This window comes from Podarcis liolepis (genome assembly GCF_965112155.1).
Source record: "Podarcis liolepis genome assembly, chromosome: 14".
NCBI lineage: Eukaryota > Metazoa > Chordata > Lepidosauria > Squamata > Lacertidae > Podarcis > Podarcis liolepis.
In genome coordinates, this window is record NC_139569.1 from 15,033,228 (window position 1) to 15,061,016 (window position 27,789).

The window sequence follows — 27,789 nt, forward strand, 5'->3', positions numbered from 1 at the left end:
TCCCTGACACCCTGCTACAGAATCTCCTTTCTTTCAGAATATAGTTACCTGGCAACCTCATTCAATTCTGTAAAGTTGTTTTTAACTAATTATGAAATGAAAGATGCTTTATTTAATTTCCCAATATTGAGTCACATCCACACCATGGCTTTGAAGCATGTAGCTTCGCCCAAGGAATCCCGGGAACCTTAAGTTTATCCATCACAGAGCTACAATTAATAGCATTTTCAACAAACTATAGTTCACAGGATTCTTTCGGGGAAAGGGTGTGGCTTTCATTAGGTAGAATTTGGCCACAAATGTTCTCTGTTGACTATGCCTGGCTTATGCATTCTTCTAAATGTCTTGCTCTGTTTTTGATTTTCCTGATAAATGTAACTGATGTTATAAAATTACCACTGTGTAGGATTTATTAGAGCTGGTTGTTTGTTGTGTGTACACTTCACTTTGAGTTGACTTTGTTTCTGAGTAAACCAAGTGTACTTTTGATCATAACTTTGTTTTTATTGGTTTGGCACTTTGTACAGGGTGGTTACAGAGCCTCGAACCATTTTGGGTAGCTGACCTTGCATTTTCTACCACACTTCTTGGTCAGTTTCTAGAGGATATGGAAGCGTATGCTGAGGTAATAAAATGTTGGTCTTGATAAGTGTTTAAAAAGGAGCAGGGTATTGGGTATTGTTGGATATTGGGCCTTCCCTTGCATATAAATAATAGGCAGAATAGATTAGCACACTTTAAAAGCATTGTAAGGGTCAGGGAAATCTGTTTGAACATATGAATCTTCAGTTTTCACTCAAAGCTCATTTTCGGTGTCTCCTATATTGCAAGAGATGGTGTTCTAGAGGGTTGGTGCTACCATAGTGAAGGCCTACTTCCAAAAAAATCATCAGACAGCCGACCAAAGATAGTAGAAGCAAGGCCATTTTTGAAGGTCTTAAGATTTAACAGCTAAGCATCATAGCTGCCAAATTCTTCACTAACTGAACCTTCTGGAATATGCTTATGTTAGCATAGAGCTACAGTATGTTGCACTGTGGGGTTAGAATATACATAGCTTGCAGTTGTGAATTTGCATTGGGTATATGCTAATTACATTTCTTCATGTAGGACCTTGGCCACGTGGCTTCTGGAGAATCGGTAGATGAAGATATTCCTCCTCCTAGTGTTTCACTGCCCAAACTGGCAGCACTACTTCGAGTTTTCAGTACCGTGGTGAGGAGTATTGGAGAACGATTCAGTCCCATTAGAGGGCCACCAATTACTGAAGCATACGTAACTGATGTAAGGCTTCCTGTCTTTCATGTTGCATACCTAAAAACCCTTTGTGGCAGTGAACCCCAAACTGAACAGGAATCTGATAAGCTTGTTGCCTCTTCTCCTTAATTGTTGTCACCCATCGGTTGACATACTGGGTGCTCCCTCCCCAATCTTTCTGTTGGGAACATGCCTGCACCACAGGTGTGTAATTCCAGAGCATCAGATGTCACTGGATTAAAATTCACTGTTCCATACTTTAGTTTCAATCAGCAGAAAAGGACCTACGCAGAATACCTCTGTGGGACACATTCCAGCCAAAATTAACCATCTTCAACCCCTGTTTCTTTCAGTGGGATGAGGATGTGCTTATATCTTTTCTGTTTAAACCTCTGGAAGATGCAGTTGTGCTTAACTTTTGCATTGTTCCCTGTGTGCTGTCTGTACTTATGCCACCAGACTTTAAAATCATTTTCCATTTTGATGTGCAGTAGTGGTTATTAGTATTTTCTAGTGAAAGCGTGTGGCTGGAATGACTCCAGATGGTTGTGCAGTTTTACCCTCAGAGGAACTTGACAGCACTCATCTTTCAGTTAATTGTATCTCTTTTCCCTCTGTTTTCAGGTTTTGTACAGAGTAATGAGGTGTGTGACAGCAGCAAACCAAGTCTTCTTTTCTGAGGCTGTATTGACAGCTGCCAATGAGTGTGTTGGTGTCCTGCTTGGTAGTCTGGATCCCAGTATGACTATACACTGTGACATGGTCATCACTTACGGATTGGATCAGCTGGAAAATTGTCAGACTTGTGGTACTGATTATATCATCTCGGTGTTGAACTTACTGATGCTGGTACATACAGTTCTCATAATATCTCACTTTAATCATAGGTTTTTTTTTGTTCATTTGACAATTTAAGATTATGAGTGAGTGTACAGGGAGACCATTCTCTAGCTTGATCTTGGTTTTTATAATAATTTTATGGCCTTGAGCAAATCACTGCTTTTCCAGCCCCACCTCTCCATCTTTAAATGAGGAGAAAGGTGATTTACCTGATAGAGATGTTTGGAGGGATAGGAAGGGTTTAATAGCATTTTAAGGATTTAAGTACTTTGTAAATTATGGGATCACTTCTTATGTCTGTATTTTTAAAAGCTTACAATTTCCACCTGTCAAAATGTTGATGCTTGTTCTACATATTGGCTCTGGTACTAGCAGCCATTGTGGGATTATATCATTCCATATCCTTTACCTACCCAGGCGGCATTCATTAATGAATGGCTTAAGTCCTCCCGATAAGCAAGGAATCATGTGACTAAGCTTTTGTAGCTACCCGTGGCTCTTTAGGGGATGGGTAGGTGCCTATGGGGCTCTTTAATTCTGGTGGTTCCTTCCTGTCTGAAGCTGCACTTCTGGTATGCCTCAGATTTCTTTTGTCTGTCATAGGTGTGGCACCCTGGGCAGAACAGATACTAAAGCTTAGTATGATTCCTTGCTTCTCCTTGGTGGAGGGAGGATTTAAGCCATTTGCTTTTGTATGCCTTGTTCACCGCCAGAGAGAAACCACCTTCACAATAAACATCCTGTGTACCTTTCTAAGTTGCCAGTGGAAAGAAGAAATCTAAAATTGCCATTGGCTAAATATCTCAGCAAGCTATCAATGTTTTTCAAAATATGTATTTGACTTAAAGTGAAGATTTGACAAGTAAAAGTATAATGACAAAGTCTTCTTCTCTGTCCAGATTGTTGAACAAATAAATACAAAGCTTCCATCATCATTTATAGAGAAATTGTTTATACCGGAATCAAAATTGCTTGTACTCCGCTACCATAAGGAAAAAGAGGTAAGCAATAAATGGTTACCTTCATGCCACAATTGCTTAGATGCACTTTTAGATTTTGCATTTTGATGTTAATTTCTAAATTAAAAGAAAGCACATATGTACACACCCTTTAATTTTACAACTGACTCAGTGTGAGTAAGCTGTTCTGCATGGTTAGTAGCTCAATTCATGCATCATGCCCAATTGGTTTGCAGTGCTGCTCGAATTGACAAGCATAACTGGCCGTTGCTCCATCTCTGGAGGCTGTTGTGCCTAGAAACAGGAGTGGACTTAAGAAACCAAGTGCTAAGAGAACGAGAAACGAAGGCAGACAAGCAACTCTAGAGCATGCTTGGTATATTGAGCTGTTGTACTTGACAAGGCTCTTACAGGAGTTTTGTACAAAGGCCACAATATGCTTAGAGCACGCTTTGGGTGAAACAACTTTTTATTTTTAGGAGGATGGAAAATATTTTTGTTTGATCTTGATTTTATTTGATTGTTTCTGTGCTAGATATGAATTACACTACTCGTCCCCTCCCTCTGCATCTCTATAACACACAGCTTGCATCATTTGATAGCTCTCCCCTTACTCTCTGGAGAGGCTTTTTGGGGTGAGGGTGGTGATGGGTTGCAGCGCTGAAGAGGTTATTGAAAAGACTGGCTGCCTTTTTGCATAAAATTGGATACAACCCATAATTGACACTCTTGTCATGGTCCACAGGCAGTTGGTGAGCCTTCTCATTAATGAGGCTATGAATCAGTCCCATATAAACCATGAACAAATTTTATGAAGTAAATAAATAATGTTTTAGTACTTTAACTTTTGTATGTTTTAAAGTATAGTTGTGATTTTTTTCTTGATTTCACTGTTTTATTTTTTTTGTAAACCACTTTGAGGATTTATTTCTTACAATCAAGCTGTGTATAAATTTTATGAGTTGAATAAATAAATATTTCCATCCATGATCGCTTATCAAGGGTTTTACATAAGGGTGATATCCAACTTTAGCCATACGCAGAGTAGGCTCACTGAAATCAATGAACTTAAGTCCACTTGCTTCAGGGGGCGTGCTCTGAGTTAATTGGATGTTGTTCTAAATCTTTATGCCTTTCGGCAGTGCATGTTATAACTGCAGTGTGGGCATTCACTTCCAATAACAAAGACTTTCAGCTGTGATTATAGTAATTGTGGTTGTTCTAAGGAAACATATTTTGTTTATTACTATTTTATTTGTTAAAAAAACACTGCTAAACCACCCTTCATCCATGCTGATGCCAAGAGCAGCATACAGTGGGCATGGATAAAAATTAAAACACGCCACAAAGAACAGTACAGTAAAAATAATCAACTATTATAAAATTAGAGGCAAGTAAAATAAAGTTTAAGAATAGACTAAAATGCCAGATTTATTTTATACCAGTACTAAAGGTAAAGGTAAAGGGACCCCTGACCATTAGGTCGAGTCGTGGCCGACTCGGGTTGCGGCACTCATCTCGCTTTATTGGCCGAGGGAGCTGGCGTACAGCTTCCGGGTCATGTGGCCAGCATGACTAAGCCGCTTCTGGCGAACCAGAGCAGCGCACGGAAATGCCGTTTACCTTCCCGCTGGAGCGGTACCTATTTATCTACTTGCACTTTGACGTGCTTTCGAACTTCTAGGTTGGCAGGAGTAGGGACCGAGCAATGGGAGCTCACCCCGTCACGGGGATTCGAACCGCCAACCTTCTGATCGGCAAGTCCTAGGCTCTGTGGTTTAACCCACAGCCCCACCTGTGTCCCAGTACCATAACCTTCAACTGTGTTAATGATTGTGAAGAGTGGGCAAGCTATAGGTAATGTGTAACATGCAGCTCCAAACCTTTGTGACATGCTGATTTTCTCTTGTTTCTCAAGGTGGTTGCAGCAGCACATGCAGTGTATCAAGCAGTCCTAAGCTTAAAGAACATTCCGGTTTTGGAAACAGCCTACAGGTTGATTCTTGGGGAAATGGCATGTGCCTTGAACAGTCTTCTTTGCAGTCTGCAGCTTCCAGAGGCTTGTTCTGAAATCCAACACGATGCTTTCAAGAACCATGTTTTCGATGTAGCGAATGCAAAATTTGTTGTTATATTCGACCTTAGTGCTCTGACTACAATAGGAAATGCAAAAAACTCATTGATTGGAGTGAGTATGTTCTACAGTGTGAATATGAATGGCAATTATATTGCTAAGTGCTTACATCTTAGTGGCTGTTTAAAATTTAAAATCTGGTATAGCATCATATATATTGTCATGTCATTCACTTTGCTACATTGAAGGACAGCCACACATTTTTACTTGGGTGGGAAGTTCTTCCTGGGTTAGAATGGTTTACCAATCAACTTAACTCTGCTGTAGGAAACCTTAGCCCAGCCAGATGCTGCTGAACTACAACTTCCATCAGCCCTAGCAATCATGGCCAGTGGTCAGGGATTATGGGAGTTTTATTTCAGCATCATCAGGAGGGCCAGAGGTTCCCCATAGTCACTGTAACTAATTAAAGTAGACATTATCTTTGCTTTATTAGCTGCAACACAGGGTCGTATGTCAGTACACAGTGGGGAACACATTTTCTGTTTTTCCTCTCAATGCTGCCACATATGAAGAGAGAGTTCAAACACTAGCTGAAGTCACTTTGCTCTTTAAGATCACTTTATGGTGATTTCAGTTGTGGAAAATGTCCAGTATCTCCTGTCTCATCCCCTTTTGTCCTTGCATCACACTTTACAAGAAAACTTCTCGTTGTTGCTCAAATGTTAGTTTACTTCTAGTTTTGTGATTAGGTAGCAGCTGTGAGAAGACATAATCATGCTTTTTAAAAACAAAACAAAACAAAAACTAAATGAATATAGTACTGACAGCAATGTAATTTTCATAAATACTTTGTTCTTTACTGTTGCTTGCTTTGGCAGATGTGGGCTCTATCGCCAACAGTGTTTGCATTGCTGAGCAAGAATTTGATGGTTGCGCATGGTGACATAGCAGTTCACTTTCCTGCAGTCCAGTATGCAGTGCTCTACACCCTCTATTCACATTGCACCAGGTGTGAAGGCATTCATTCCATAATGTAAATGATAAAGTAGCAGCGCTATATCAGTTCAGGCACCAAATGCACTTGGTTGTTTTAGTTGAACAATGGAAGGTATTGTTAATACCTTATCAGTGTACTGTGTGCAACACAGTAGGTGCTATTGTACAATCTCCATTCTTTTTAATGGGCGTCCCCTCACAAACCACAGTCAGATAATGATGGCTGTGTTAGAAGATATCTGTTGTATTGTACTTTTTTTGTTTTCATGAGTGATAGTGAAACCTCTGCTCTTGACTGAGGTAATTTCTTAAAATGCTAAAAAAAATCAGAAAGCAACAAAATGGGCAGTATGGAGTGTTCCTAGTGAGTCTCTTTAAGAGAGAAAGAGAAGTGAGAGGATTGGGTTACTGGGATTAAAAACTTAGTTGCAAGAGAACCCTAGATTGGCAAGCCTGAATGAGAAGCGATTCTAGGAGGCAGTGAAGCAGGGTGGGTTGGGTTTTTTTAACATTATGAAGCTGCAGCAACATGTGGTGTTAACCCTGTGTGTGGTCACCAGATAGTAAACATTGAACTTTGTGTTGATCTCCAGGCACGACCATTTCATATCTAGCAGCCTCAGCTCTTCCTCTCCTTCCTTGTTTGATGGGGCTGTTATTAGCACTGTAACTACAGCTACGAAGAAACATTTCTCCATAATACTTAATCTCCTGGGACTTTTACTTAAGAAGGATAACCTTACGCATGATACCAGGTAACTAGTGCTTTCTCCCTGTCCAAAGAAGACATGTCTCTGACAGAATGATTAGTACTAATTAAACATCAACAGTATATTTATACATAAAAATGAGGGAACGTGATGCATTTATGTTTCTCATAACAGTTTGTGGAATTAGTTATGCCTTGCCAGAAAGCAGTTTCTTTAAAAAAAAAAAAAGTTTCACAGTATGCCTAACTACTCCAAAGCAACTCTAAAACAGCCAATTTTGTCTAGTACATTCCACATGTGCAGTTTTACTCTGCCTGTTTACTCAGAAGCAATTCCAGATGTTTTCAGTGGAGCTTACTCCCTACTATGTGTTCATATTTTATGTAAACCGCTTTTAGAGGTTTATATGATTCAGCAGTATACAAATGGGTTAAAAACTGCAGCCTTACTTTTTAGATAACATGCATTCTACTCAGTTCTCCAGTGATAAAATTAGATAAACGTTTCTTGCATTACTAGTGAAGTGGCTATGTCTGATATGTATGTACCAGGTCACTCAAACCTTGTGTTCTGTGTGTCATCTTAGAGTTGGATCCAGACTTGTCCTTCCATAAACATACAGACCCCTTCAATTTATGGAATGGACTGAGATCCAGCGGAAGTGGGTAGGGAGAGGTTCCTCTTTCCCTTTGTAGCTCTGCCACCTCACATGCTGCTAGGGGGGAGGGTATTGCAATTGAACATAGGGGGGGACCGGGGGGGGGAGGAGGGAAGAAAATGTGAAAATCTCCTTCCCCTCCAGTGGGAGCAGAACTCCTTTCATGACAAGCCTAGATCGAGCCCAACAGGATTAGAAATGTTAATTTGTAATTATCTAGACTAACTGTTCTATAATGTATCTCTAGGAAACTACTGATGACATGGGCTTTGGAAGTGGCTGTCCTAATGAAAAAATCAGAGACATATGCACCACTGTTCTCCCTCCCATCTTTTCATAAGTTCTGCAAGGGACTCCTGGCAAACAGTAAGTGGTTTATTATTCCGCTTAGCATAAGAAATGGGTAAAGTCAAGTCCTTCCAATTCTGTTGTTCATGCTTTGGCTAAACCCATAGTCAACCATTTTTCCAGTCCAGCCTAAAATTCATTTGCTAAATGGCAAATTCCGGAGGTGTAGACATCTTAGTCTGTTTTGGCAAAACCAGTAAAGACATCTGTGTGCCACCTTAAAGACTAATACATTTTATTATGCTTCGGTGCTTTGGTTAAGTTTTTAGGGTACCACACAGGAGTCTTGGTTAGTTAAATGCCCTTGCATGAAGTGACCCAAGCTGTAGAATTGACTGGGCATGGTAGTGAGAACTTGATGCTTCACATGGCTCTAAAAGGATAAGTAATCTGACAGTGCGTTGGATTATTGTGCTGTATGTAGAGCAATTAAATTTCTACATGAAGAAAAGAGGAACAAAAAATCCAATGAATTTCGGAACTCATGTCATGAGCCTAAGGGGTCATGATGCTTTTTTTTTTTTTACTGTACACTCTCCTCCGAACTGCACAACAAACTTCACTTTGTTGCAGAAGCTGTTTGTGACATGGCATGGACATAAATTCAAAGAAGAAAATGTCAGCATGGGAAAATGTCAGCATGGATGACACTACATGACTCACACTCTGGAACGAAATTATGTTAATGATGCACATCATTACTTTTATTTTCAGTGGCTTTTATAGCTCCTGGTGTAATAGGCCTATACTGGAAATTCTATTAGCATTGGTGTGTGAAATTAAGGACAGGGAGTGACGTATAATATTTGATCTTGGTTTTTAGAAAAACAAATAGAATTGTTGTTAGATCGTGTGAATTAAATATAGTGATAGCCTAAGTTACATGATTAAAAAAAATTAATACTGTCTCCTTTTTACCCAATACATAGCTCTTCTGGAAGATGTAAATATTTGTCTTCAGGCATGCAGCAGCCTCCATGCTTTGTCACCGTCTCTACCAGATGATCTGTTGCAGAGGTACGTTGTTAATTTTGTTTCCAGGACAAATAATAATGTTCAAATTTGTATGCAGTCCTTATTGTATTTATTTATCTGATGCAGATGTGTTGATGTATGCCGTGTTCAGCTAGTCCACAGCGGGGCTCGTATAAGGCAAGCTTTTGGAAAACTGTTGAAGTCTATTCCTTTAGATGTAGTACTAAGGTAAGTGTGTATGCATTGAATTTTTGGAACGAGGGTACTGGGTGTGTTAATCTGGTTTTAGTTACTGTATTTTTCGCTCTATAACACGCACCCGACCATAACACGCATGTAGTTTTTAGAGGAGGAAAATCCGTAGGCATGCCACCCGTAGGCATTCCCTCCATAACACGCACAGACATTTCCCCTTACTTTTTAGGAGGAAAAAAGTGAGTGTTATGGTGCAAAAAATACGGTAGATCTATATTGTAGTCTCTACTTGTAGCTACTTGTGAACGGAGAAAGTAGGGACAAGTGCACCAAGGGTGAAAGCGTCACAAAACGTAATGAGTTTCTGTACGTCAATAGCAACTACACACACACTAACAACAAATCTTCTAACTTCACACACACTTTTGGCTTCCGATTCTCCTTATTGTGCTTTCTACATATTCTTTGCCTATACGTACTTCCTGTTATATCTATTGCATATATATTGCATACTGTTCTTTTTTTTGTCTGTGCTGTTTTATGTAAACTGTTTTGCAATTAATTTTTTAAAAAACAACAACAAAAAGTAATGAGTTTCTGTATTTGCAGTAACAACCAACACACAGAAATACAAGAAATCTCTTTGGCTATAAGAAGTCATATGAGCAAAGCTCCAAGCAATACATTTCACCCACAAGACTTTTCTGATATCATTAGTTTCATCTTGTATGGGAGTTCTCACAGAACAGGGTAAGTCCGTGTTTGTATTATAAAGGATAAGTATTTTTTAAGATATTTGTATTTTTTTCTGTTGAAAAAAAGATCTGTGTTTTGCTTCCAGCAACCCAGCTGCCAAGAGATTTGTAAATTTGTCTTTACGTTAAGTAATTCACCAACCAGTTTATTGCACAATATCTATTGCTTCAATAGATTTGCATTCACAATTCGTTTGCTTAGCTGCTTTTACTTTTCTTTAGAACTAAATCCATGTTGAAGACACCTAAATGACTGGTCCTTTAGTATGGTGTAGAAGACAGCTTTTAATGTTGGATGTATGCATTCACCTTTTAAGCAAATCTTGATAGCAGGAGACATCTAACAGTGTCTGTCTGTTCATGCAATGGGGCTTCCCCTTGCGCAGCTTCCCTCTCCACCCAAGCACTTCCCCCCAAGGCAGTTGGAGGGCCCCCCAGAGAGCAGATTTGGAGGAGGAGGAGGAAGAGAGGAAGGAAAAGTCCAATTGCATTAGTGGACATCTGCTCCTTGGATGTCACCCATTTATTTTTTTTCATATGACAATAATCATTCAGGAAAAGCAGCTTCATCATAGATACAATAGATTAATGTTTGCGTGACTATCGCTGCTGTACCATGTGTCTTGCATACTCCTTCTCCCTTGGGTCCAAGTGGATATACATAAATGCAAATATTATGAGTTACATGTTTGTCTTAATACCTGATTTTATTTCAGGAAAGAAAGCTGGCTTGAAAGGTTATTTTACAGTTGCCAGAGACTGGATAAACGTGACCAATCAAATATTCCCCGCAATTTATTGAAAACTGAGGCTGTTCTTTGGCAGTGGGCTATCTGGGAAGCAGCACAATTTACTGTTCTTTCAAAGTTAAGGACTCCACTAGGCAGAGCTCAAGATACATTCCAAACAATTGAAGGTAATCTTAAAGAGCGTGTATATTTTTTGGAAGATTTTTTTTTTTTAAGTTTTAAAATCGTGATATAGCATTTCTTCCATTAACAAGTTAAAATGTATTTGGAGAAAAAGTGTTGATTTGTGTTTAGCTGCATATTGTCATTTTGGTTCTGTAGGTGACTTTCATTAATTTGAATGTTCATTGAATTGAGATTGAATGTCACAACATATTTGCATCTATTATGGTGTTAATTAAAATGTTTGATGTAGGTTATTTGTGATGCTTTCTTGAAGAGTTATTCTCAGGTTGGCATGGGATGAGTTGTGTCCTGTGATTCTCCCCAGTGTTCTTTGGAAATGGCTTAGAGGCTTTCAGTAAGCAGTACAGTTCATAAATGTTGTTGAATGGAAAAAAGCAAGAACATGTGATTGAGCCGTTGGAAGGACACCTTTTCCCTCTGGTTCTGCTTTTGTCTAAAGCAGACAAGGTCTTCCTTTCTCAACTTTCTCTGTTCCTTTCTTTTCCTTTCTATATTTTTTCAAACCTCTTTCTTCCATTAAGATTCTGTTTATCTTAGTTGTGCCTCCTGTTTTCTTAGAAAAAGAATATATATTTTCCCTAATCCTTACCTGTGCTTTCCCTTGCTTATTCCTTCACTGCTGGGCCTTACTCCAACTGAAAATAAGTCTTCCAAACCTAAAAAAAACTCAGTAGGCCACCAGTGCCTGGTGATCCTCACTGATTCTTCTGAAACATCTCCTAGTCTTCACAGACAATGCCATGATGAAAGTCCATTAGAATGGACAGAACCAGGTCCTTCTAACACAGGACCTGAACGCTCCTTTTCTGAGCTGAGAAGTATTTTCTCTTGCTGACGTTCCAGCAAATTAAGGATGGGCTCAACTGCACAGCAGGCTTCCAGAGCAGAGCTTGGTTCCAGCTGTGAAAGTGGATCCTCAGCAGCTCCACCTTTAAGCTACTTCAGTCGACCATGGACTCACCCTCCTAGACCTCTTCACCACGCTGGTCAGTGTGGAGCCTCTGTCTCCACCTGCCCCCAGTTTCAGATTTCAGAGCAGAGGCTATAGATTCCCTTACAGCTCCTTGGCACCAGGGTGGTCTGTTCAATTTTATTTCAATCCTTCTCCTGTCTAGAGTTCCTGAGTGGCCCAAGTCCTCCTTATTGCACTTCCCCAGCCCTATCACTTTGGTTTCTGGACCTCCTCCACTTAGACTTGTGGTTCATGCTGCTCAGACTGAGTATTATCTCCTGGGGACCAATACTGCCTGGGTCGACCTAGCCATGTGGACATTGAGTGAAGCTACCTCATCAGCTCACCTCATTACCTCACCATCCTTGCATTTCATAGGCTGTCCTCTGAATCTATGAGGCTGCTTGAAGAGCCTTTTGCAGATGAGCAAGGAGAAAAAAGCATTGTTGCCCTGTGTCCTGGCATTAAAGGACTTGTATACTTCCATCAAGTTGGTCTCGACCAAGGCCTCTTACCAGATGCCCTTATATACCAAACTAGTACCCTCTCCTATTTAACAATGATCTAATTGCAAACCCCCCTGTTTGCATCCACATGTACAGCACTTCTAGGGTGGAGGGGGGTCACTAATGAGACCTCTTGAGTGGTGTATCACTTTCTAGCATGGCATCTCCACACCGTTCTGCAGGCCGTGTCCTATTCACCCTATCTCAGTGCATTATTGTCTTCAAATACACATTTTCCAGGAGGACAGCATTGGACTGACCCTTCATTTGTACCTAAAGTGAACAATGCAAAGTGTTGGTGCTGACCTTTAAAGCCCTAAACGGCCTTGGCCCAGTATACCTGAAGGAGCGTCTCCACCCCCATTGCTTAGCCCGGACACTCAAGTCCTCCTCAGAAGGTCTTCTGGTGGTTCCCTCAGTGCAAAAAGTGAAGTTACAGGGAACCAGGCAGAGGGCCTTCTCAGTAGTGGCACCCTCCTCTTCAGATGTCAAGGAGACAAAGAATTACACAACTTTTAGAAGACATCTGGAGGCAGCCCTGTATTGAGAGATTTTTAACTTGATGTTTTGATTAAATTTTTAGATATACTGTAAGCCGCCCAGAGTGGCTAGGGAAACCCAGCCAAATGGGTGGGGTATAAATAGTAAAATTATTATAATATTATTATTAGGGCTCAAGATTTAGTCTTGCCCTCATTTTGTCCAGATGTGTCCTACGGAACACCCTGCCTAGTTGGAATGACCACCTTTTATAAAATCTGTTCCCCACTGTTGGTTATGATTTTTTTGGTAGATTGTACCATTGTCTAAATGTATCTCATGCCAACCTGAGAAGGGAACATTGCTTGCTTACTGTGAATGGGTCTTCTAGGTTGGCATAGTGATACATCCTCAGCAGCACTTTGGGAGGTTAGGGGTGTTTCCAGTGGCTGTTTTGTATTGACTCATTTCCCACCTCTTCACTCTAGTCTATTTCATCTTCCTCACTCAGATACATGCCCTTCTCGGTCCCCAACCTGATTTCCATCCCCTTGTAGGGAAAGGGATTGTGGGGATTATGTTTTCTTGTTCTCTGTAGTCTGAACTTTCTCCTTTTAGTTTGGCCACAGACGGAACTGGAGGAGGACCCAGAGGGAGACCTCCAACAGTTCAATCAATCACATGTCCTTGCCTTAAGCGAATTATAGGGCACAACCCATCTCATGAATGTATCCATATGCCAACCTGGAAGGTCCATTCATGGTAAGTGATCAGAGCTCCTTTTTGGAAATCATGGTTTTGGTTTGAAAACATCATTCTCATATCCTGTACCTTGAAATGTTCTGAATGGATGTTTCCAGGCATCATTAGAAGTCTTGCAGCCCACACCTTAAACCCTGAACAAGATGTCAGCCAGTGGACTACAGCAGACAATGATGAAGGTCATAGTAGTAACCAGCTGAGACTGGTTCTGCTTCTGCAGTACTTGGAGAATTTGGAGAAACTGATGTACAATGCCTATGAAGGATGTGCTAATGCACTCACATCTCCACCCAAGGTTTGTGTTCAGTAACATAATTGCAGTACCTTGCACTGGGTCTTCAGATTGTTGTGGAACATATCCATAGACCTTGTTTGGATGTAACAGTAAACTGTGGTTTAGCACTATGTGTTTCCTTGAAACTGTACTTTGGTGGGAAGAAGGCATCCAGGCTTGGTTATCTGCTAGGACTGTCCAGTGTACAGACAAGGATTCTGTGACTTGATCTTTGTATGCTAGGTGTGCCTTTCACTGGTTCTTCCCCAGTTTCTTCCCTGCTTTTCCCAGGAACAAAACACATCCTCTTGCATTTAATACCTAGCTTGTCAGTTGCTTCTTACTCTACTTTTTGCAACTGTCTTTAAATCCTTGAATTACTAGGATGATGGCTGTTGCAGCTGTATCAAATAGATATAAACATTTAATTTTTCTAATAATTCTGGGTGGTATCAAACTAATTTCTGCTCAGAATAGACCCATTGAAATAAATTGAATGATTATTAAGGCCTGCTAATTTCACTATGTGACTTGAAAAATTGATAAGACTTGATGCAAATAATTTTTCAGAGTGCGGAAGAAATACTGTAAAAACAAGTTGTTTTTTTCTCTCTGTTTCTGCTTATGAAGGTTATCAGGACATTCTTCTATACCAATCGCCAGACTTGCCAAGATTGGTTAACTCGAATTAGACTTTCCATCATGAGGGTTGGATTGTTGGCTGGACAGCCAGCCGTGACTGTAAGGCATGGCTTTGATTTACTGACAGAAATGAAGGCCAATAATATCTCTCAGGTACTGCATTTACATATAATTTCCTCCATAATATTATTGTGTCTTGAGTAAACAAGGGTGAGGATGCGGGTGGCGCTGTGGTCTAAACCACAGAGCCCAGGGCTTGCCGACCAGAAGGTCGGCGGTTTGAATCCCCGTGACTGGACCTAACGGTCAGGGGTACCTTTACTTTTACCTTTACCTTTAAACAAGGGTGGCTTTAATTCATGGCAAATAGATCTCTTGCAATGATAAATAATGATCCATCAAAGGAAACCCACACATTCTAATAAATGCAAGTAGTTGTACATGTCTTGGCTCCAGAGAAAAATAATTTGTCATTCTTGAATTACAGCTGATTGACTCCATTTTAAGCGATGCTTGTAATGGGTTACTGCAGTGGGAAATGTTACGATTGCCCTTCAGAGATTATTGTAAGAGTATACACAGATATGTAAATGAGTTTAAAAGGACTTTGTGGGTTGGTGTAATCTTGTTTCACTCTACCCTATAAATTGAAGTCTCTTTGTTTTCTCCATCCCACTATTAGGGGAATGAATTGGAAGTAACAATCATGATGGTGGTGGAAGCACTCTGTGAGCTTCATTGCCCTGAAGCAATCCAAGGAATAGCTGTCTGGTCATCTGCTGTAGTTGGGAGGAGTCTTGCTTGGATTAATTCCGTAGCCCAGCAAGCAGAAGGACGGTAAGTTAGTCCAAACATACAACCTACCTGAGAGTATATGTATGTATTTTATATTTAAGTGAAATGGTATTAACTGCCCCCCCCCCCGCAGTCCTGCAGTTGGGTTCTGTGCTTGTACAGAACATTTACAGAACCTGCTAGAAATCTCTGGTCAGTAAGACCATTTTCCCATCCCTCACTTCATACAGAAATATTTGCTCTCTCTGTACATGGCTTGGATGTGTGGGTGGGGACCACATTATGTCTTATTGTATATTCAGTGCTTTTTTTCTGGGGGAATGTTTTCCCTAAACATTTTGTGAATCTTTGTACTTTTGTTACTTTTGTCCATTTACTGTACAGTGGAACCTCGTGTTATGTACCGTCCTCCTTACGAATGCTTCGGGTTACGAGCTCCGCTAACCCGGAAGTAGATGCTCCCGGTTGCGAACTTTGCCCCAGGATGTGAGCAGAAGTCGCGCTCCGGCTGTGCGGCAGCAGCGGGAGGCACCATTAGCGAAAGCGCGCCTCATGTTAAAAACGGTTTCCGGTTACGAATGGACCTCTGGAACGAATTAAGTTCGTAACCGGAGGTACCACTGCATTTATTTTCCCCAATTTGAACTATAAAGTGCTGATTTTCTTGAGTCAAAATGAGAATACCCCAAAACATTTTTTTAGAAAAAAGCACTGTGTATATTAATTAAGAATCTGGTGCTTCAGTAACTCCAGTATGTTTATGAACACAATTCAAAGTGCTGGTGTTTTACTTCTGAAAAGCCTGTGTGGCTTGGGACCTGCGTACATGAAGGAACATATTCTACCACGTCAACTTGCGTGTGTAATAAGATCATCTGCCAAGAACCTCCTCTGGGTTGCACCTGCAGGAAAAGTCAAGAGGCTTAAGAGATATAAACAAGATATCTTCTTGCATTGCTTCTGCTTTTCCAAGCCTGGCAACAGATCAGAGCAAGAGGAGAGGGAGAGGCTGGTCATACAAAGATGAAATCATCCTTACACACCTCTCAGATACCCTTCTGTCTCTTTGCCTTTTCTGCCAGAGAATCCCAGCTTGGCAAGTAGGAAGGTGCTGCTGCCGTCGCCACGCTTCCTTGCTTGTTTTCATTGTCAGGAGGGGGGGCATAGGAGTCTTCTGTCCCAATCTTAGTGGCACTGACGGAGAGACAGAATTATCTGTGAGCATTATCCTAGTTTCATAAATCTGTCTCCCTTTGCTCTGAAGAAGACACCCAGAAGTAAAGGGAAAATGAGAACAGGGAGGGAATACTTAATTCTGCCATCCACCTGTATGCTTTTTCATTGAAACAACAGCAAAAGCATTTTAGTGAGGGATGCAGTATCTGTATAAACAGAAATGATACCTAACAGCTGACACTAAATCTTTTTAAGGTATGAAAAAGCTGCTGTTGAGTACCAGGAACATATTTGTGCCATGACAGGAGTGGATTGCTGTGTCACAGGATTTGATAAATCTGTTCTGAAGTTGGCCAATTCCAACAGTGGCAATAATGCCAGCCCCAGACACTCTGTAAATGGTAAGTATTATTGGAGGTAGATTGTATTGATTTGAATATGAGATAGTCACCTGTTGGCCTGAGTCTGTCCTTCCTCCGCCTCCAAATGTACCCCACTGCCGACTGAGTGAGGTGTGAAACAATCCTAAATCTTTACTTTCATAGGGGATTCGAGGAAAACAGTACTGTCTAAACCAAGTGACTCTTCACCTGAAGTCATAAATTACCTGGGTAACAAAGCTTGCGAATGCTACATCTCCATTGCTGATTGGTCTGCTGTGCAAGAATGGCAGAATGCTGTCCACGACCTGAAAAAAAACACAAGCAGTGCCTCAGTCAGTTTAAAAGCAGATTTCAACTATATCAAGTAAGTACCATTGACTTCTGCAATAGCAAACTGTCACACTAATACATGTCAGCCTGGTAAATGGTGTAGAATAGGAAAAATGGGAAGCGAGAAGTGCAAGATTTTCACAGTTCAGGTAAAAACAGATTACAGCTTTATTTAATTAGAAGACCAGATATTTGGACAATTTCAAAGCAGGAGCCAGTGCAGGCAGCCCGAGAGAGAAACACAGACTGACTGACTGACCCACATGCAGCTTGCCCAGTCCTGGGAGGAAGATGGTAGGAAGATGCTGTTTATGCCTCTGTTCTTTGATCTGACATTGTAGACTGTGTAGACTGTCAAAAATTGGAAATTTCTCTGGAATTGGAGTGAGCAAAACATAGGATCCGCTGGTAGATTAAATATTAAATTTATCTGGCTTTCCCTGTTCTGATTTAGAATGGTCATAAGATAAAATATGAAAATGTATTAAAACTTCATTGCAGGTCTCTAAGCAGTTTTGGATCTGGGGAGCTGGAAAAATGTACAGAACAGCTAGAATTGCTTCCAGGGGAAGACATCAACCTGCTTATTGGAGGAGCCAAAGAAAAAATAGGTATAAGTTGAGCACTAATAGATACATGAAGATTCTCAAGTTCTTTAAGCCTCGGAACTCTGTTTTAATTTCCATGCTTGTACATGGGTGATGTTACTTCTATGTTTTGTTGGTGGGAGGGGAGAAACAGAAAGAAAGAGAATATCTGCCAGCCACTACTGATAAATCTGTATGTATTGTCAACCTTTGCAGATATGAAGAAGCTTCTTCCCAACATGCTATCTCCTGATCCAAGAGAACTTCAGAAAGCAATTGAGGTTCAATTATTGAGAAGCTCGATATGTTTGGCAACAGCTATTAACCATATTGAGCAGGAACAAAAATGGCAACCCGTTACTGAGTGAGTCTTTCAAAATGCTAATGCAGCACTTCCAAAAATTAGAATAGAGCACAGGAGTTTTCTATAGGCTCTCCTCCCCAGGCAACTGCAGTCCCAGGATGAGTTGTATTAAAAGATATATAAAATGACAGAATCTAAAATCAAGTGCGGTATTACAAAAGGTGCAGCAGCAATATATCAAAATGGGGTGGTCGGAGTAATAGTAGTAGTAATAATAATAGTAGTAGTAGTAGTAGTAGTAGTAATAATAATAATAATAATAATAATAATAATAATAATAGCAGCACAGTGGTACCTCGGGTTAAGAACTTAATTCGTTTTGGAGGTGCGTTCTTAACCTGAGGTACCACTTTAGCTAATGGGGCCTCCCATTGCTGCCGTGCTGCCGGAGCACTATTTCTGTTCTCATCTTGAAGCAAAGTTCTTAACCTGAGGTACTATTTCTGGGTTAGCGGAGTCTGTAACCTGAAGCGTCTGTAACCCGAGGTACCACTGTAGTAGTAGTAGTAGTAGTAGTAGTAGTAATAATAATAATAATAATAATAAATTTCTTATCCCCCACCCCTTTGATTGGGTTGCCCCAGTCACTCCAGGGAGAAGAGGGGAGGGAAGAGAAGCACCATACTTTAAAATCTTCCCAAAACAGGGCTTCCTTCAAACCTCTATGAAAAAGTATATTGTTTGACATCTGCTGGGAGCCAGTGTGGTGTAGTGGTTAAGAGCGGTAGTCTCGTAATCTGGGTAACCGGGTTCGAGTCTCCGCTCCTCCACATGCAGCTGCTGGGTGACCTTGGGCCAGTCACGCTTCTTTGAAGTCTCTCAGCCCCACTCATCTCACAGAGTGTTTGTTGTGGGGGGGGGAGGGAAAGGAGAATGTTAGCCGCTTTGAGACTCCTTAGGGTAGTGATAAAGCGGGATATCAAATCCAAACTCTTCTTCTTCTTCTTCTTCTTCTTCTTCTTCTTCTTCTTCTTCTTCTTCTTCTTCTTCTTCTTCTTCTGGGAGGGCATTCCAAGTGTGGGTGTGACTGCCAAAAAGGCCTTCTGCCTGGTTCCCTGTAATTTCACTTCTTGCAGTGAGGGAAGCGCCAGAAGGCCCTCGGAGCTGGACCTTAGAATTAATTAAAACATCTCACCCTACCCCCTCCAAAAGCTTGCACAACAAAGTGCTGATGGAAGATGTACGATAACAGTGCAGGATGTACCTCTGAGGGGAGAGCATAATTAGCACTGCCTACTGTGTTAAGAAAATGGGGCTTATTTATATCTGACTGGAATGTTAATGCTCAAGATAGAACTTCACACCTTGTTCTCACTTTCATAATTTAAAATACAGAGCATTGCATAATGATTTGTACATACATTTATTTTGTGAAGTATAACTGCTTTAATAATTCTTATCTCATGCAATCTTTATTTCAGGAACCTTGTGAAATACTTAAAACAGACTTCACGAATTGCCATTGGGCCTTTAAGACTTGCTACTCTGACAGTGTCTCAGTCTTTGCCAGTACTGAGTACCCTGCAGCTGTACTGTTCATCTGCTTTGGAAAATACAGTGTCAAATAAGCTTTCTTCAGAGGTATTTTTCTTTTGCATAACCTAAGCGTTTGGTAAATTCACAGGTTTATGTGTATCGACACACACATTCATGTGTGGATTGCCCTGCTATACTGTATATATTGGCACATTGAGGGGAGAAATTTCATCAGCTAGTGGCTCCACATCAGCTGATGTGGAACAGGACCAAAACTGTCAGCAGTAATACTTTCAGAGGGAATAGTAACTTTCTGCCCCTATGCCGGTGTAAATTACACAAAGCCTGGTGTTAGCATTGTGATTTGTGTTACTGCTTATTAGTGCTGCTGTGAATGGTCACTGTGCTTATCTTGTGTACATTCCACATTAACTGATAAGGCACATGAACTGTGGCATCTGGATTGTATCCATCTAAATTATATTCAAGAGGAGACCCACGGAAATTAACAAGCCTAAGTTATTCATGTATATTGATTTCAGTGGATCTACTCCTGAGTCGGACTAACATTTGATGCAACACAAAAATTTAGTTCAAAGAACCTGTGTAGGAATGTTTTTATTAGAAGGTTAAGGGAAAACCAGAGCTTTTTAGGCAGCTTAAAGCCCTATCAAGCACTCAACTTTTATGCTTTTTACAGGATTGTCTCATTCCTCTCTTCAGTGAAGCATTGCGTTCATGCAAGCAACATGATGTTAGGCCATGGATGCATGCCTTAAGATATACCATGTACCAGAATCAGTTGCTGGAGAAACTTAAAGGTATAGACATTAAAGTAGAAGCATCTGTGTTCTGTAGGGTTAATTTGCCTCCAATTTGTGTTATTGCTCATTGCCTATGATATTACCTGTTTTGACTTACCTGCCAATTTCAGTATGTGCATGTTCCTCTGACTACAGTGAAATATCAACTTATTCAGAATAATAGGTTTCATCAGAACTAGATACTTTTGGGGTTATATTAGCAAAAGATTTCAGATCTTTTCACATTTAAGTAAAATGTAAAAAAAAAAATAGTCTATGGCAATACTATTTAAAGATAAGGAACTTTTAAAAAGACTTCTGGACACTTTTGGCTTATTATCATCATCATCATCATTCCACACCAGCAGAATTTATGAAAGCAGCTTCAAAACTCATACAAAATATACATATAAGATTGACGACATTTCATTCACAATAAATATCCATTACATACAAAGCCCATACAGTAATCAGTATATAAGTTTAAACAGTTTATTTGATTCAGAGGACATTTCTGGCTTTATATGTACTTTCAGAGCAAAGTATTCCAGTCAGAAGCCATTTAATGGAACTGGGACTGACTGCTGCAAGATTTGCTAGAAAACGTGGGAATGTTGCTTTGGCAACACGGTTGCTTGCTCAATGCAGTGAAGTTCAGCTTGGAAAAACCACAATGGCTCAAGATTTAGTCCAGCACTTTAAAAAACTCTCAACACCAATTCAGATGGATGAGAAATGGGGTCCTGAGCTTGAAATTGAAAAAACCAAATTGTTATACACAGCAGGTAAGTCTCATTTATATGTTTGTATTGCAAATCACTGTGAAATTCAGTCAAACTTTAATTTACATGTTTAGATAAATAGAACTAAATCTGCCTTTTTAAATGTCTGGGTGCATGCTAATGTTCACTATGGGGGTATTAGATCAGAATAAGAAGTAATGTAGGTTTCTCAAAGGGTCTGTGCATCTAGTGTTAGTCCTACTGAGATTGAAATTAATAGACATGGCTAATTTAGGTCTATTAATTTCAGTGGATCTACTCTGAGTAAAAGAAGGCTCCACCCCTGTGTAACAAGTAGATTTTTTGACATTGTAAGCCCACGTGCCATTCTCCGAACTATTTCCCAAACTCTACAGTTTTCGAAAGTGACTTGCTATGGATGGCCAGGATGGGGAAGACCAACTTCTTTTCTTTTTTGAGAAATGCAAATCCAGACCGCTTTGGGGTGATGGGTCTAGTAATGTGTGTGTTCTTGGCTCTTGCCATTAATTAATTCTCCACATATAACTTAGTTGGCAGTAAAAAATCAGCGGTGTTCTCTGAAGCATGCAAAATAAAAACTGATTATGCAACTAAAATGATATTAATTTTACTATTTTTTTCAGGCCAGTCAACCCATGCAATGGAAATGCTGAGCTCATGTGCCATCTGCTTTTGCAAATCTGCCAAAGCTGAATATGCTGTAGCCAAGTCTATTCTTACACTAGCCAAATGGATCCAAGCCGAATGGAAAGAGATTTCAGGGCAGCTGAAGCAAGTCTACAGAGCACGGCAGCAACAAAATCTTGCTGGCCTCTCCACATTATCTAAAAACATCTATAGTTTGATTGACCTGCCATCTGCTAACACCATTGAAGAGGACTATCCTAGGATTGAAAGTGAATCCACAGGTATAAAAGTTCCTCTGTTAGTTTTCTGCTTTGTCTGCATACATGTTTGATATGGTGGTTCCATTCTGTTCAGTAAGAGGCCACATTAATTATAGGCCAGAGGTGAACAGCCTGTGGCCCTTGGCAGAAATGTGGCCTCTGCCTAGTTTTTTGCAGCCCTTTGCCTAATTTTGAAAGTCCTTAGGCAAGAGTTACCTGTCCCACTAGGGTGGGGTGGGATGTGGAGAGAAGAGGGTGATCCTGTCAGTTGTGGCTTCTGCCGCAACCATGCAGCCCTTACAGATTGGCCCTTTAGATAGTCATACCCTTGAGCAAGTACATAGGTTTAATTACCTAGGATTACTTATGGATGAAAAGCTTTCACGGAAACCCCACCTGGATGCAACCAAGTTATTATCTGCCCACTCTGCTGGGCAGCCATTCAGGTTCTTCCATTTGAAGGGGTTGGGCAGTTAATCAATTGAGCCATCAAGATCTATGTGTCAAAGATCATTGCACAAGTGCTTTACAGGGCTGAGATCTAGGCATTCTTTATTCGTCATGCTAATTCAAATTAAGTATTTGAAGTGCTGGACTATTTGGTCCAGCTAAAGCTAATCTCCCAAGTGTAGACTGTCAAAAACTGAAAATTTCTCTGGAATTGAAGTGAGCAAAACATAGGATCCGCTGGTAGATTGTTAGATGGTTTGCAGCAGATTGGCAATGGTTTCTGGCAAGCAACAACACCCCCCCTCCCCATTGGACTGTTAGAGCTATATTTATCATAGCTTTGATGTAGTTTTGAACATAAATATGCAGGAGATTGGCTCTTTGGGTAGTTGGCTGTGCTCCTGAGATTCCATTTTGCATTAGGCTATATGTGACTCGGCCACAACTTTTCATTGTTTCTGCTTGGTAGACCTTGGTATTCTAGTAAAAAGCAAAGCAAATCTTGCAAGCCTGAAGTTTAATCATGTGCCCAGAGGATCATGATACCATTGTACCTTTTTGAAGCATCCACTTCATGCTTTGTTCTTTCATTGCAGTAAACATTGGTGTTGGAGAACCTGACTTCATCCTGGGACAGCTCTATCGCTTGTCTTCGGCACAAGCACCTGAAGTAGCCAAATCATGGGCAGCACTTGCTAGCTGGGCTTATAGATGGGGACGAAAGGTAGTTGATAATGCCAGGTAAATCTTACTTTTTAAAACCAAAATGGACTCTGAACATGTTTCACATTAAGTGATTTTCCTACCACTATGAAACTTGCCTGGTTAACATTGTGCTCTCCTGTCAAACAAGATGGCTTGCTAATGTATGAACCTTGCTGGCTGAGTAAGATATTCCCATTACTGAAAACCCAGGAGGTATAGATATGCAGCTTACATTATGGCAGTGACCGAGAGCACAGTGGGTCATTTTGTTCTTCTGATGAGCCATTGGATGCTAGAATTTGAATTCCTCAGATTTATAACAAATAATAAACTAAAGGCTCTCTTTAAAGCTGGCTGTTTAATGGAAACCGCTGTGCAAAGTTCTTTGCAAGCCCTGTGCAGCAATTAGCCCACAGTCAAAGCTTGCTTTCTGTAGGCATCAGGAAACTCCAATTCAGCCTGTCTAGCAGCCTTTGGCTTTTCCACCTGCCAGATGATGGGCAACAGAACTGAAGCATGCTGTCCCTTGCCAATGCACATTAGGGAGCACACTTTAAAGGCTTCCAGTTGTGCATTAGGAGCAGAGTCCTCTTCCTGCTGTTGCTTATGATGTCAGGTGTTGGACAGGTGGGGATGGTTTGGGGAAAACAGCCTCACGGGCCAAGATTCTGCACCTTGGTCTATACTCTCTTTCCATTCCAGATAAAATCACTTACTTTGCCCTTCCATTCCTCTAAAGAATTTTGCAGTTGCTTGCCTTTTCTTCTCTTCTACTGAGAAGAGCTTGACAGTTAAACAGACCATATTTACTTACTTGGTATTGTGTCTGAATGCAGTCATAGCTTGGAAGTAACTACAGTTGTTGCTGATGACTCTGCAGCACTGAATTGCAACTTACAGTTGCAAGCCTTTGTGCAGAGATGATGTTTTAACCTAAAGCAGCAAGTAATTTAAATGCTAGAGTATTAGAAGTCAATGCACAGTGTAGCAAAGATATGTTAGCACCATGCTTATTCCTTACTTTCAAAGTTGATAAAATATGTGGTGTTATACAGTCAGGGAGGTGTTCGTCTACTGCCAAGAGAGAAATCTGAAGTTCACAGCCTACTTCCAGAAAACGTTACAGAAGAAGACAGAGAGAAAATCTATGGCATCCTTGGACAGGCAGTGTGCCGGCCAGCTGGGATTCAGGTTAGTATAAATTAACTTTCAGAAACGTTTCATTTGTCAGGGGTAGCTAACATGGTGCTTTCCAGATGCTGTAGACTACAAATTGCATCAGCCCCAGCCAGTATTTTCAGTGATTAGAACTGATTATGTTTAATATGATTGGCAAATGCCACTAATAAGACCAGCATAAATAGGCTAGATAGCATATTAGTTTTTTGAGCTTTCGGGGAAAAACAAGCCACCTTTTATAACAGGTTGGTTATTTAAAATGTGAGACACCAGTTCAAAGGCAAATGACAAATGATTTATGTATACATGAAGAGGAGTGAATATTTGTAAGTGTGTACGTGATGGGTAAAATTGTTTATTTTTGTTTAACTTTAATTTAGGACGAAGACATAACTCTTCAGATTTCAGAGAATGAAGATAACGAAGAAGATGATATGGTTGATGTCATCTGGCGGCAGTTGTTGACGAGCTGTCCTTGGCTTTCAGACCTTGATGAAAATTCAACTGAGGGCCTAATCAAAGTGTGGAGAAAAGTTGTAGACAGAATCTTCAGTCTTTATAAACTCTCATGCAGTGCCTATTTTACTTTCCTTAAACTCAATGCTGGTCAGGTATGCTGTACGTTTTGACTAGTGATGTAAGCAAGGTTGTTTTGTTTTTAAAGTCTTTGGGGCTTCTGGGAGAGCTGTATGCTCAGTGAGGTTGTTTGTTTTCATGCGTAGGTTCCTCTGGATGAAGATGACCCCAGACTGCATCTAAGAAACATTTCAGAACAGAGTACTGATGATGTGATTGTAATGGCAACCTTAAGGCTGCTGAGACTGCTTGTGAAACATGCTGGAGAACTCCGGCAGTATCTGGAACATGGGCTGGAAACCACCCCGACAGCTCCATGGCGAGGTATGGAAGATCTCAGGCTCTTTTGAGAAGGAACCCCACAAGTTAGGGGCTGCCTCTGTCTCCACTGTTTGGTAGCAGAATAACATTCATTCCAGTAACTTGTAAATGGAGCAAAATTATGTTGCCCTTTAAAAATGAAAAAAAGGAGGCAAATGTGTTCTGTGGTAAGCTTATTTCTGTGCTTTTATCTTCATAAAGGTATTATTCCTCAACTCTTCTCACGTCTAAATCATCCTGAAGTATATGTTCGTCAGAGCATTTGTAATCTTCTTTGTCGGGTAGCACAAGATTCTCCTCACCTTATATTATACCCTGCAATTGTGGGTACTATTTCACTTAGCAGCGAATCTCAAGCTTCAGGTATGTTTTGGTAGTCATATTTATATTTGCCCGTCTCAATTCCATCCTTCATGTCACATACCATTTCAGAAGATCCCCCAACTTTCTTTTAATTTACCTTTCTTTAACACTTTTATCTTTTAACATCTTTACAGTTAAGAATTTCTAGTAGCTGTAACTGAGCTACCTCACAGGTGTGCCGTTCCACTGTTGCCAATACCTAGATTTAACTTCAATAGATTAACTGGTTTTACAAAATCTAGAGTTGCCAGACCTCAATTCAGCATAGTTTTCCTGTCTTGCCACGCAGCTGAGTGTGACTGGTGTTACTTAAACACGCTCACAGTATTTTGAGAGTTTCCTCTTGCATGAGCACACAGAGTTTATAGATGTTGTAGTCAAAGGCAAATCGTTATAATGCTGGTCAAAGATACAGTTTTACAGCATCCAGCTGGCCTTTGTGTTTTGACCTAACCTGTTGACCTAATATTTTCTCTTTAAAACCTAGGGAGCAAATTCCCGTCAGCAATACCTACCTTTTTGGGTAACATCCAGGGTGAAGAGTTGTTGGGTAGTGAGTGTGATGAGGGAAGTCCCCCTGCTTCTCAAGAGAGCATAAAGGATGAGCCAAAAATGGGCCTAAATGAAGACCAGGCGATGATGCAAGACTGCTACAGCAAGATTGTAGAGAAGTTGTCAGCTGCAAATCCAACAATGGTGTTGCAGGTATAATTGCAGTTCAGCCAGAATTTGGGGATATTTGTGTTTGGAGTCGAATCGAGTGCTTCATGTGTTGTGTACTTACGCAGGAAGAAATCCATTATATTTACTCTGGGAATTAAATTTTGAGACTTTTAGAAGTGCAACTGCACAGTTGAAAATGCACAATTTTTTGTGTTATCAATCCAGGTTCAGATGCTCGTAGCAGAATTGCGCAGAGTTACTGTTCTTTGGGATGAACTTTGGCTTGGAGTGCTTTTGCAACAGCACATGTATGTCCTTAGACGGATTCAGCAGCTGGAAGATGAAGTAAAGAGAGTCCAGAACAACAACACTCTGCGCAAGTATGTTTCCACCCAAGTGTATATGGATATGTGTTGCAAATGAGCAGCCTTTCCTTCTGATAATTAATGGTGCTATTTTTTTAATGGCATGTCGTGAAGAACAATCACATCATGAAAACAGCCCTATAATATTAATTTACCTCTACTTAAGATACTAAAGTGCCACAAAGGGAGTAGTAGAAAGTGTCCTTACTGGTGTGGAAAGGGTTTTTTGGATGTTCAGCAAATTATACTCAGTTCCTTTTGTTTCTCACTGTCCAAGGTTTCAGAGAACTCTGGAGACAGAATATCATGTAGTGTAAATTCTGATTCTAGATAATCTGGGGTGTGTGTGTTTAATACATTTATTTACATTCTTTTTCATGGTTGGCTTTAAAATAGCAAAGTTCCTTTCATTGTTTTTGGGAGCAATATCTAGAAATTCCAGCATACTTGACACTTTTGCCAAAACCTTTATCTCTTTTTTTTCAAGAGAGGAAAAAATAGCCATCATGCGTGAAAAGCACACTGCCCTAATGAAGCCCATTGTATTTGCTTTGGAACACGTGAGGAGCATCACTGCGGCTCCTGCTGAAACGCCGCATGAGAAGTGGTTTCAGGACAACTATGGAGATGCAATTGAAAATGCCCTAGAAAAACTAAAGAACCCATCTAATCCTGCAAAGCCTGGAAGCAGCTGGATTCCTTTTAAAGAGGTATAGTACGTCTCTCTTGCCAAGAATACAATAACTTAGAATATTTTTCTCTGCTGTGGAAGAATAAAAAAAAAGGGTGCTGCTGTTGTAATTTAGAATATTAATGGTTTTGTGGGTAATGACAAGGTTTAGGTTTTAGAGAATTGAGAAAAAGCAATAGAAAAATGGACTAGAAATACCATTAGTTCTTAAATTTTCTACGCTAGAGGTTGCTTTCATTTTTGGCCCATGGGCACATTTGCAAACTGCCATTGCCACTTCAATCCATATGTTTTCTTCTCTCCCCCACCCTCCTGACTGTGCCACTGGAAAAAATTGGGCCAGTCAGACGAACAGCTTCTTCTGCCAGTGTGGTACACGGCTATATGGAGAGGTTTAAGTTTCTCATTCATGTTGCTCAGATTGGCCATATGAAAAGTGGGGAGGGAACAATTTTCATCACATTGCAGGTTTGGGTGGGAGGCCCTGCCTTTCCCACTTTCCATGTTGAGGGTTAAAATAACTTGTCCCCTACACATCTCAGCTGCTTTTCATGGATCAGCTGAGGAGCAAGGAGGGGGCGGGCAGGGAA

General features: G+C 40.5%; 1 protein-coding gene across 1 annotated transcript in view; it reads left to right on the top strand.

The window, feature by feature from the left end:
• SMG1 (SMG1 nonsense mediated mRNA decay associated PI3K related kinase) overlaps positions 1-27,789 on the top strand; it is a 68,891-nt gene that overhangs the window by 18,945 nt on the left and 22,157 nt on the right. The window contains exons 9-39 of the mRNA XM_083474108.1: positions 528-625; positions 1,111-1,284; positions 1,882-2,106; positions 2,997-3,098; positions 4,975-5,244; positions 6,012-6,142; positions 6,723-6,884; positions 7,745-7,863; positions 8,775-8,862; positions 8,947-9,048; positions 9,625-9,765; positions 10,487-10,686; positions 13,504-13,700; positions 14,310-14,474; positions 15,004-15,158; positions 16,548-16,693; positions 16,838-17,039; positions 17,507-17,616; positions 17,809-17,956; positions 19,378-19,537; positions 20,133-20,253; positions 20,772-21,020; positions 21,623-21,907; positions 22,933-23,077; positions 24,097-24,232; positions 24,601-24,831; positions 24,943-25,120; positions 25,319-25,480; positions 25,968-26,185; positions 26,369-26,523; positions 26,996-27,218. Of these exons, the coding sequence (XP_083330234.1) occupies positions 528-625; positions 1,111-1,284; positions 1,882-2,106; positions 2,997-3,098; positions 4,975-5,244; positions 6,012-6,142; positions 6,723-6,884; positions 7,745-7,863; positions 8,775-8,862; positions 8,947-9,048; positions 9,625-9,765; positions 10,487-10,686; positions 13,504-13,700; positions 14,310-14,474; positions 15,004-15,158; positions 16,548-16,693; positions 16,838-17,039; positions 17,507-17,616; positions 17,809-17,956; positions 19,378-19,537; positions 20,133-20,253; positions 20,772-21,020; positions 21,623-21,907; positions 22,933-23,077; positions 24,097-24,232; positions 24,601-24,831; positions 24,943-25,120; positions 25,319-25,480; positions 25,968-26,185; positions 26,369-26,523; positions 26,996-27,218 (5,198 nt within the window). The remainder of the gene's footprint in view (positions 1-527; positions 626-1,110; positions 1,285-1,881; positions 2,107-2,996; positions 3,099-4,974; positions 5,245-6,011; positions 6,143-6,722; positions 6,885-7,744; positions 7,864-8,774; positions 8,863-8,946; positions 9,049-9,624; positions 9,766-10,486; positions 10,687-13,503; positions 13,701-14,309; positions 14,475-15,003; positions 15,159-16,547; positions 16,694-16,837; positions 17,040-17,506; positions 17,617-17,808; positions 17,957-19,377; positions 19,538-20,132; positions 20,254-20,771; positions 21,021-21,622; positions 21,908-22,932; positions 23,078-24,096; positions 24,233-24,600; positions 24,832-24,942; positions 25,121-25,318; positions 25,481-25,967; positions 26,186-26,368; positions 26,524-26,995; positions 27,219-27,789) is intronic.